This window comes from Neolamprologus brichardi, chromosome 3 (assembly GCF_056152115.1).
Source record: "Neolamprologus brichardi isolate AB-2024 chromosome 3, ASM5615211v1, whole genome shotgun sequence".
Taxonomy (NCBI): domain Eukaryota; kingdom Metazoa; phylum Chordata; class Actinopteri; order Cichliformes; family Cichlidae; genus Neolamprologus; species Neolamprologus brichardi.
The window spans coordinates 15,007,269-15,018,861 of NC_142106.1; the positions used below are offsets into that span (position 1 = coordinate 15,007,269).

Sequence of the window (11,593 nt, forward strand, 5' to 3'; positions counted from 1 at the left end):
TTGTTTGTTTGTTTACCACTGCAACTCTGTAACTACTCTATTGTAGGAAGCATTCAACTCATTTCTAAATGAAACCTACAACTGTTTTCAGATTAGGTTTTAGAGGAAGATGTTATTCTACATCCAGTTTTATTTTGGTAATTCTTGTTTTCATCTCCTTTCTGATGAGGATATTAGACTCCTGATGTTTGACTGGAATTATAACTACCAGGCGGTGACTCCATCTGAACCTTTTCCCCTGAAACTACCTGGACTTTGGTTCGCTGCTTTTTGAAAATGTAACTTTTGGAGTTAGTTGAATCATTGCAACTTCATCCTCAATAAAGATTAACTTTTGTTAATTTAGTCTGCCTTCGAGTCTGTATGTCATGGTCCTGGGTCATTTTGACCCAGTGTTCTTAGTTTTCCTGTGGTTTTGTATTTTGTTCCTTATGTTCATAGGATTGTTTGGTTTGGTATTTGGGTTCCCCCCGTGTCCGTGCTTATATTGTGGTGTTTGTTCTGGTACCGTGTTCCCACCCTTTGTGTTCTGTGTTCTCCTCATCCCCTCGTGTATTCATTCATGTTCTCTGTCTCTCTCTCAGCCTCTCTCTGTGCTTCTCTCTGTGTACTCTGTGTTGTGTATATGGTCCGTGTCTTGGTGTCAGTATTTTCAGTTTCGTGTCCTCCCCGCTCTGTCATGAGTAATTGTCCTCAGCTGTGTTCCCACTTCCCTCATTACCTTCTGTGTATTTATGTCAGAGTATCCCTTTGTTCCGTGTTGCGTCGTCCCTCTAGGTTGTGTGCATTCCCTCGTGTCTCCCCAGTGCCTTGGCTTTAGTTTCTCCCAGTATAGTGTTGTTTGACTTTTTATGTTCCTATTAACCCTTTTAAAGCCGGTCGGAGCGGGCACGCTCCGTTTTGCGCAACTATTTTTAAATCCCGGTAGCTCTGCAACCACGTGAGCTAGCGCAATAATTTTTTTTGCATATGAAACCGAAGGAGTTGTACTTACATCTTATGCCATCAGCTTGTTCTTGGTCACAGTTTCCTTCCACATATAGTTTTGCAAAAACTGCATAAAAAGCACTTGCAGCAACAAAAACATAATATTCCAGAAACACGCTTTGCCGATCCGATCAGCTGTTCATAACACTTCCTACGTCCATCAGCACGAACTATCGCATGTCCGCCATGTCCTGCCCGAAACCGGAAGTGGCGTCATTTCGCGGAAATGTAGTTTTTTACCATCAGGGCCTCATGAGCCTATACTGGTGTTTTTAAAAGTTATGTTTGACTTTATGACTTTCTGTGTTGTTTCTGGGATGCTTACGACTCATATTGCACTGCTGGAAATAGTTTATTTTGATGCATATGCTGTTTTTCTGCAAATTTGCATTATAATATTTATTTTCGTTTTTCCTGCAGTGTATAAAAATTGGTGTATTTCAAAAACAAAACTATGAAGACACTCAAAATAAATTTCCTGTGGTGGGAAACTATTTTGTGCAACTTTTTTGTATTTACAGTTTTGAGGGATAAGCCTCTTAAATTTCTCTAACTAGAAATATATGTTAAAAAAACAAAAACGATTTTCAATTTTGTTGTAGTTTATAGCACTTTCTTGCAATTTATGTAATTACTATGCACTTAATGCAGACATATTATTAAAATTTGGGCTATAATGGTTGTATTGATGTATATCAACTTGAAATGCTCCCAAAAATGGCTCCACAGCATGAAAATATATAATATAAACTCTGGCGGACTTGGTTCCATGGTAGGTCTTAAAGGGTTAATAAAGACCTGCCTCTTGAGCCGTGCTTTTGGGTCCTCTCTTGCCTCCACACAGCCGCCCCATGACACTGTATTTGATTCTTGATTTACATTGTATGTCAGAGCACTTGCCCAAGAAATGAACCCAGGACTAATGGAATCCTTACTTGGCTAAAGGATTTTGTTGTTGTTACACTTCATGTCCCTTCACCTCCTTTGCTATGTTTCTTACCAGCTACTTCCTTGTGCTCACCTCCTCTTTCAAAAGGAAACTGGACACTGCAGCTGCCTGAACATTCCTCTACCAGGGTAAGGTGATTCCAGACCTAAACACATCCTCCCTTTGAGGACAATGGTCACTAGACCTCCACAGAGGTCTAACAAACCAGCAGACGACTCCAAGAAGTCATCTGCTGGTCGACCTTCTGAACTGTTTTCACCTTCAGACCAATCCCCTTCTGAACAGCTCCCTACAGCACTTGTCCCGCTGACATTTCTACAACTCATTAACAGAGTTAAAGGAGATCAACATCCATGTTTTCTATCAGCTCTGTATGATCTTTAGGCAGGATGTCCTTTATAAGTCTTCAAATCACTGATTTATGATCATTTGCATTTCATATATAAAGAGACCTACACACTTTTTTTGTCTGAATATCATAGGGAGATGAAGGCCGATTCTGCTTGTGTTTTCACTGCTGTTATATTAACACAGCTCCTTGTGTCTGATGGGCTTTTCAGACGTGTAAAAACATGTAGGATCATGACTAAAGGAACAAGGATTTTCAAAATGTGAAGGCAGAAAGAAGTAGGCACACTGTTTATTTCCTCTCTTTCTGACCAAAAATCAGTGGTTGAAGCAGGGAGACGTTGCCTTGTCCAAACCACATCTATCTCACTTATTGTAGATGAGTGAGATAGATGTGTAGTTATGTTGCCTTCAGTTTCTGCTGTTAGTCTGTTGTCTTTATTTTATGCCCTGGTTTAAAAGTTAAAACTTTATGTTTCTGGTTTATTTTGGTCAAACAAAGATGATCTCATGATATACAGTGGGGATGAAGTTACAAAACTGACAGGCAGACAAAGAAAGAGGAAGAGGGTTGTAGTTGAAGTGAACTATGAGCTGATCTCAGTGTTGGTCTGATATCATTGAGCAGCAGGATGGAGGAAACGTCTCTGCTGTGTCTCCTCTGTAAGTTCACTCTGTGTTTTTCATGCCTCTGCTGTCTTGTTGAATATGAAACTCTGAACTAACCTGAGTTTAATTTCTCTTTAGTTCTGATCTCACTGCTGAGCTGCACCACAAACCAAGGTCAGTAACCTTCTTCTGTCACTCTGTAAACCTGACTCACTCTCTTGGGACACATTAATTAAGAACATGGTGCAGCTAACTGCAAACAGACCTCTTTTTTGTTGAATTTTGTTGTTTGTATGATTTTCCTAAACCTCGATCACTCCTTCCAGCAGTTAAAAGCCAAACACTGGGTCAATTTACCTGGCATTTGAGCTTTTTGGACTTTCTTTGGACTTACTAGTTACACACACATGCATTTTTCCTGTTAGTGTGTAAGTTATGATTTGAGTTCATACTTGCATTAGTTTTGTTCCTCTTTCAGTTCCTCCCTTTGTCTTGTATGCTTTGATTTAGGCAAGGCAGGGCAAGGCAAGTTTATTTGTATAGCACAATTCAACAACAAGGTGATTCAAAGTGCTTTACAGAAACATTAGAAACAAAAACAAATAAAAAGCATGATTTAAAATTGATTAAAACAAGCAAACAAACAAACTAATTAACAAACAAACAAACAAACAAACAAAACAGTATATAAAATCAAAACAGATAAAATCAGAACAGTAGATAAAATCAGTAGTTAAAATGTAAGTGTGGATTTGGTGCTTTATTCAAATGCAGCTGAGAACAGGTGAGTCTTCAACCTGGATTTAAATAAACTGAGTGTTTCAGCTGATCTGAGGCTTTCTGGGAGTTTGTTCCAAATATAAGGAGCATAAAAGCTGAATGCAGCTTCTCCGTGTCTGGTTCTGACTCTGGGAACTGATAAAAGACCGGATCCAGATGACCTGAGGGATCTGGAAGGTTCATACTGGGTCAGGAGGTCACTGATGTATTTTGGTCCTAAACCATTTTTTAGTTTTATAGACCAGCATCAGAACTTTAAAGTCTATCCTCTGATGGACAGGCAGCCAGTGTAAAGACCTCAGAGCTGGACTGATGTGGTCCACTTTTTTGGTCTTAGTGAGGACTCGAGCAGCAGAGTTCTGAATGAGCTGTAGTTGTCTGACTGATTTTTTAGGTGACCTGTAAAGATGCTGTTACAGTAATCAAGCCTACTACTTTTACTTCAGTTGTTTAGTTGTCTCATTCTCTCAAGTTTCCTTTTCTTTACGTATACTCTTTGTCAAAGTGTTTGTACTCCCAGTTATAATATATCCAGCCTTAGCAGAGGTTCCAGTTTTTAATTGGAATTTTTCGGTTTCTATGAGTTAATAATTTTTGCTTCATAAGTTTGAACTTTATATTTTACCTTTTGTACTTTCTACCATCAGCCAAAATAAACGGCTTGCTTTCAGTTAAACTTAGCCTGCCTCGAGGCCTCTGCATTCGGGTCCTCACTCCTCACACTCAACCCCATGACAGTAACTGACCATTTTGGATCCAGCAGATGCTGATGTCGTTTTTATGAAGGAGAACAAGGTGGAGTGTTCCAGGCTTCCAACCCTCTAGAATAGAATAGAAAAGAATGGAATAGAATTCAACTCTGTTGTCATTGCACATGTCACAGGTACAAGGCAATGAAATGCAGTTTGCATCCATCCAGAAGTGCTTTAGCCATGATATAGATATATTACAATATATATATTAGCCATAATATAGATATAGATATACTACAGAAATGGGTCTATTATGGGTATGTTACAATGTACACAATATGAAGGTATGTTGTGAATATTCAATTTCAATTTGATTAAATTCAATTTTATTTATATAGCGCCAAATCACAACAACAGTCACCTCAAGTCGCTTTATATTGCACAGTAGATCGTACAGATCTGCTATACTATATGTATGTACAGGCTGTAGTGAGTGTACAAGCTATGTACAGGGTATGAACAGGATATAATTATGAAAACTATACAGAAATATGAAATATGAGCTATGCAAGTTATAAACAGTTGTAGAATTATAATTATCGTATTGTACAGAATGATTGTGTATACAGCATTTACAGCAGTGCAGTTTAGATCAGTGAAATATGTGGATAATTCCTACAGAGGCTATATAAAGTGCTAGTGGTTGTGAGTGGTGGTTTAGTCCATGTTATGATTGTGTGTATGAGGTTACAGTTGTCCTTTTGTTAGTTTTTTTCCTAAGGTCTTGTTTAGACTCCTGCGGGAAATCTGTGTTGCAACCTGTGAAGTAACTGGAAAGTCTATTTTAACCTCAATGTCCTAACTTTCCAACTAGCCCGATGGACACCTCCAGAGAACTGTGACTTCAAGTTGGATCAATGCAGCTCACGACTATTGTAATTGGCCAGTTTAGCACAGTCGATTGCTCCTGTGCTTTTCTGGCTACTTTTTTTCCTACAATTTTTGAATTATGAAAATTATCAGAATTAGACTAGTGTTTTGTATTGTTGATTGTCATTTATGCTTAGAAATATCTACCATATATGCTTAGAGGTGTTTAATTAATTGTGTAGTGATAGGATGTGTGATCTTTAGCAGGCTGCAAAGGCTTGGTGTGGATTCCAGAGTGTTCTGGAATCCACACCTACATCCTGGGAGCATGGGAAGAGGTCGTACCTTGTTTTATTGTTTTATGGTAGGATAAACGTGGCTATATCTGTTTTAGTCTAAGTGCCTTTTGTTTAGATGGTTTAGGGAAGTCATTTATGGGGTCACACTCTGACCACACACACACACACACACACACACACACACAGGCAAGGTACTCTTTGTTTGTATATAGACGTCGTATGTTAATGAACCTATGCATATTCATGTAACCTCAATAAAAGAGCAGTGTTACGGGGGAGCGGACGAGAGCAACTGGGGCCAAGAGAAGGAACGGCGTTTGTCCGGTTCTCTCCCGTGCACGAGGAACATGAAGAACTTTGCCTACTTCGTGTGTTGCTTTGCTGTGTAATTATATTGTCTTCAACGTTCCAGCGAATAGGTTTAAGCTACAAACCTATCAACTAGAAATGCTAAAAATGTTGCAGATGAAACAAACCAAAGGTCAGCAGAAATTATCTTCCATTTTTACGAGGTTGAGGGTCGTAAAATATAGTTGGTTTCAGTATTTCTCAAAGCCTCGCTATCTAAAATTATACTGATCTTTCAAAACAACCTGAAACCCATGTTTGTACGAACTTAGAAATCCCTGTACAACAAGGAAAGAAAACATTGAGACTGTTAAAGAAAACAAGCTGACAAAAACAGTGTACTTCAGCAAATACTATTTTCCCCTGTGTTAACATATGTGAGGCTGTTTCAGTTGCTTAGTAATCCAGTACAATGCACAATAAACAAATGTATGAATACAGTGAGAAAAGATGGGCATGTCTGGATGATGGTTCTCAGTCATCTAGGTCATCGTATAGTCTGAGGAGCCTGGAAAGAAAAGCGTCTGAATGTTTCACTTCTCATCCAAGAAGCTTTTTTAGATCATGACAGATTCAGATTGTGGCCTACACCTGTTTTCACACCTTGGCTCGTGTGATTAGGTAGAGGATGATGAGGGGGTCCATGACCCTCTTGCGGGACACACCCACAGAGCTTAAATCTGGGACTATCCACCTTTTGACCTTAGAACTGAAGAAGCTTCTCAGATAAGAGGTGAAGTGTCTTCAAGCAACTTAAAGAAGTCCAGACGCTTTTCTTTCCAAGGCCTTAGAAAAGATGAGCATTTTTATTTTAATAACCACAAACATTTTTAGCTGTTTTGGGGCTGAATCATTTGCCTGCCCAGTCTTTGGTGTCAAAGTTCGGGTGTTTTTGTTTGGCCTTTCAACTTTCTGGTAGTTAGTGTCATTGGGTTTGTTGTACACTGTCAAACAAAGCTAGAAGCTCCTGTGGCTTTGTGCATGGGCCAGAATCCAAACACTTAAGCAATGGGCCGATCAACTTTCTCATGTTTAATTTTGAAAATAAAAAAAGTTTTCCTTCGACAAGAAAGGACATATTTTACAAAAGCTATCACTGGCTAATTTTGGAAAACTGTAATAGTCCATTTCAAACTGATAAATACTTTTTTTTTTTTTTTTTAATCGGAAGAAACAGAACCTTTTCAGCAATTTGATATGCATGCTGCTGTGGATAGATGACATAGGCATTATGTTTCATTTAGTCTGAGTTTGACGTTTTGGTTAAATAAATCTGCATGGCTTTCTCGGTTTTTGAGATATTTTCTGTCAGTGGGAAAAGGAAAAAAGAAAACAGAACAATTTCCAGCTCTAACTTTCATCTGTCTGATTTTCTGATATAATTTAATACAATCACAGCACAGAGCCGATCTCTCTTTCCTGATGAGCTCTCTCTTTGGAGCTCATCCAAGAGTCTCTTTCTTTCCCCCTATATGTCAGTAAATGTTTGATTAAAGCAATTTTTATGAACACTTTTCATCTCAGTGTTTAAATAAATTACAAGTGTATATTGCTCTTCACAGCAAAAATAACAGTGAATCAGATATTATCCTCTTTATTTATCCAAGTGTATGTGCTTCCACAGAAACCATCGATTCGAATGAGCTGTTCAACATAGTGTCAGAATTATTGAAATGACTATAATATATTATATATCATCTCCTGTCCCTCATAGCTCGTCTGACTGTGAGTCCCAGCAGCTCTCAGCTTTTTGAAGGAGACTTTGTGTCTCTGAGATGTGAGGACGACGACAGCTCTGCTGGATGGACTCTGAGGAGAAACACAAGCACAGAGAAAAGAGCTGAGTGCGGAGCTGTGTGGGGAGAAGGACCAGGATATTTCTGTAGCATGAAAGTTATTCCTGAATGGGACACTGGAGTTTACTGGTGTGAGTCCAGAGAGGGTCCCATCAGTAACATGGTTAACCTGACAGTCACTGGTAAGCTGAGTGTGTGGAGTTAGTGTTGATGATGATTATGATGACAAAGCTTTTATTTGTCACTTGCAGTTGCCTGCAGCAAGATTGGACCTCTTCCAACCATACATATATTACACAAAAATCACATTGGCGAGACAGGTCAGAACAGGTAGTGGAAAGAAAACAAATGAAATGTACAACACAAGAGGGCAGTGGAGGAGAGAAAAGAGAACTCTACTCAGACTGAGCTCCTGGTAGAAGATCAGTATGTGAACAGAAAACAAAAACCCCTCAGCACAAAAAGCACATGAATCTTCACACCATGACATGAAAACACATCACATCATCAGGAGGCAAAAGGGTTAAAAGGGGTGGGTAAATGGGGTGAGAGTTCACCTGTATAGACAGCAGCATACGGTCCTGCGGCATGATGTTGCACCCTTCCCATCACTTCGATCATAGTGGCGAGCCTTGTGAGGTTTTGGATTGTAGATGGAATCCAATAGAATGACGCTCCCAGCGGTTACACACGTTCCAGCCATGCTTTGGGGCAGGAATATCTCAGTAGGTAGAGTAGTGTCACTCTAACCGGACGCTCGGGGGTTCGAATCCACTGAACGAGTGTACTTTCCCTACACACTGCGCCCAATGGCTGCCCACTGATTCATTGAGTGAATGGGTTAAATGCAGAGAGGAATTTCTCCACGGGGATCAGTAAAGTATACATTATTATTCCAACCATAACCTTATCCCTAACTTTAACAACAACCTTAATCATGTTATATAGTGTTTTCCAAAATGATTCATGATGAGAAAGTAAAATAAATATACATGTGTTGATTCAGTCCAAACTGTTCTCATGTTTCCTCCTGTTTCTGAACGTGTAGCATAGGCTACGTTCACACTGCAGGCGAAAGCGCATCAAATCAGATTTTTTGATCCTATGCGACCCATATCTGATCATGGTGTGACAGTGTGAACGGCACAAATCCGATATTTCCAAATCCGATCTGGGTCACTTTCGTATGTGGTACTGAATCCGATACATATCCGATGTTTTAGAAAGCGACTGCTGTTTGAACGGTCAAGTCACATTAAATCCGTCTTTTACGTCACCGACACAAGACAGACGCCAATTATCAGCGCCGGAGAAGACGTCGCGAACGCTTCCTGGCCATCCAGTGTAGATGTCAGTGAAACTGTTGGGAAGACAACGTTGGAGAAACGTGAACATTTTATTTGTACTGTATAATCTGCAGATTCTGACAGAAATCTGCAACTATCCTTTGAAGCACCGCTCCTCTAAAACAGCAATAAGGATCATTATTAGGTTATCTACATTATTATGTAAATAACAAAATAACTTGAAGCAAAAATTGGGAAACGTAAAGTCCGAAGTCTTTATATTAAGGGCCATCAGTCAAACAATATTGTTTGCTCTGGGTCTAAACAACCCAGCTCTAATGAACCCAGTTACCAGATGATCAAATCCATCTTCTTTAGGTTTTAGAGAACAAGACTGAAAGACTATCTGAGGGTTAAAGTTACACGAGACGAGACAAGGCCATCAGAAGCCAAGCATTAAAGTGTTGATGAAGCTGTGTGTAAATGGATGAAATGCTGTAGTTTGTCTCTGTGTTGAGGTGGATCAGTGATCCTGCAGAGTCCTGTCCTCCCTGTGATGGAGGGAGATGACGTCACTCTGCTCTGTAAAACAGAGACCACTCCCTCCAACCTCCCAGCTGCTTTCTATAAAGATGGCGTCTTCATTGGGAATAGGCCTACAGGTCACATGACCATCCAGCATGTTTCCAGGTCTGATGAAGGCCTCTACAAGTGTGACATCAGCGGCCATGGAGAGTCTCCATCCAGCTGGATCACTGTCACAGGTGAGGAGCTTCACTCTTATGTTACCTCTTTTTTCATTTATATATTCACGTGTGGTTGAAATAACCACACATTCTCTCTGCAGAAAAACATACAACCACACCTCTGCCCCCTGACTCGTCCTTACTCCACTTTGTGATTAGACTGCTCTTCCACCTGGTGGTGTTCTCTCCATACGTCATCTCCACTCTCCTCATGGTGTCTTTGTATCGAAAGAGAGCTAAAGGTAACACTGAATCATTCATTAATTAATCAATATGCTGAAATCAATATAAATTAATGGCTGAAACACTTCATACATTTTTGCAGGAAAAATCTTCCGTGTCCCGATCCTGCCCACTCAACCTGAGCAGGGACTGGATGATGAGCATTATGATGTCATTTCTGATGTCACCACAGAGTATCAGTTCTGAATCAGAGCTTTGGTGTTTCTCTTTAGGTCTCACTAACATTGTCCTCTCCACCTCTGTTGTGAAGCTCATCTGAATAAAAGGACTCTGATGTTCATCTCTGGATATTTTTATGTAGATAAGCAGCAAATGTTCCCAAGAAAATCTACTGGAGCTCTCAATAGAAATTATATTGACTCATGATTTTATGCCCCACACTCAGTCACTACAACCAATTTTAGAGTTTCTCCACCTACTGAACCCACTTTAACCTCTGACTGTGCACATTTTACTGTTTACAGGCAAAGTCGCCCTCTACAATGTAGGTGACTGAAAATAGAGCTAATTTCTACTTTCTTACTTTGAGTACATTTCAGAGCCTGCACCTTTCTACTTGAGTAAGGAACTTGAATCAGTACTTCAAATTTTACTGGAGTATTTTTTTTACTTGTTTGTATTTGTACTTAAGTACAGAATGTCTGAACTTTTGCCAACTCTGCTTGCTCTGCCTCCTTCGCGATCATCAGTTTGAACTACCTGGCGTCCTGTTGTTGACGTTTCTGACTGAATTCCAACAGCCAGGTTGTTGCTGCTGCTCACTCACAGATACTGACAGAGTGTAAAAGTGTTGAAATTGACTCTTTCTTATTGGTGCTTTTGCTATTAAAATGATATCTTGTGAAACTCTTTAAACTGTTCGTGTACCTACAGCTCATTTGGTTTTAGCTGTGATACCCCCCTGCACTTTTTCTCCATTTGTTTTTCTCATAGCCTCGTATGACAGGTTGTGAGAGGTCCCAGGTCTGAATCCCACACAAGCCTTACATTGTCACAGCCTGGCTCATAAGACCCACAGTCAGTTTGAAAGATTAGTTGGTGTTGGATCATGCAATTTGTCGCTAGATACAGATAGAGATACCTGCAAAATAGTGAAAAGTATTATGTTAGCTTCTTCATCTACAGAGGATACTACTTAGGCATTATATGGTCATGATAATAACAAAAATGAGAAATTAATCAAACTGAAATACATTTAATAAAAAATTAATTGGAGTCTAGAAAACAGCAGAATTGAAATCATATTTATCATTCATGACGGTCAGACATATCTAAGACTCAGTAACAGAGTTAAAGTAGGTCCATGTTTTCTATCAGCACTGTGTTTTAGTGCTGATAGGTAGGATGTTCTTTAAAAGCCATCAGTTTGTGACGTGCAGTCTGATGTTGAGCAGCCAAACATTTATTTACTATCTTTCTGACCACAAGTCAGAGGTTGAAACAGAGAGAAGCTAAAGCCCACCTCCAACTCAAAAACCTCGCAGCTAAACTACAGTCAGCTACAGGAAGACACAGCAGGTTTGTAACAATCTGCAACATGACTGATAAAATCATTATTGTCAATAAAACACTTAAGAATTATTAACCCAGATTCTCTTGTCCCCATGACAGAACAGAGAAAACCGACTCATAGTGTGTTA

The 11,593-nt window shown here is 39.6% G+C and overlaps 1 protein-coding gene across 1 annotated transcript; it reads left to right on the top strand.

The window, feature by feature from the left end:
• Window positions 1-4,678: 4,678 nt before the first annotated feature.
• LOC148103605 (Fc receptor-like B) lies at window positions 4,679-10,139 on the top strand. The gene is made up of 5 exons (XM_087838154.1): window positions 4,679-4,682; window positions 7,597-7,860; window positions 9,483-9,728; window positions 9,812-9,952; window positions 10,036-10,139. Exons 1-5 carry the CDS (start codon window positions 4,679-4,681, stop codon window positions 10,137-10,139), a joined length of 759 nt encoding a protein of 252 aa, XP_087694280.1.
• The last annotated feature ends 1,454 nt before the right edge of the window (window positions 10,140-11,593 follow it).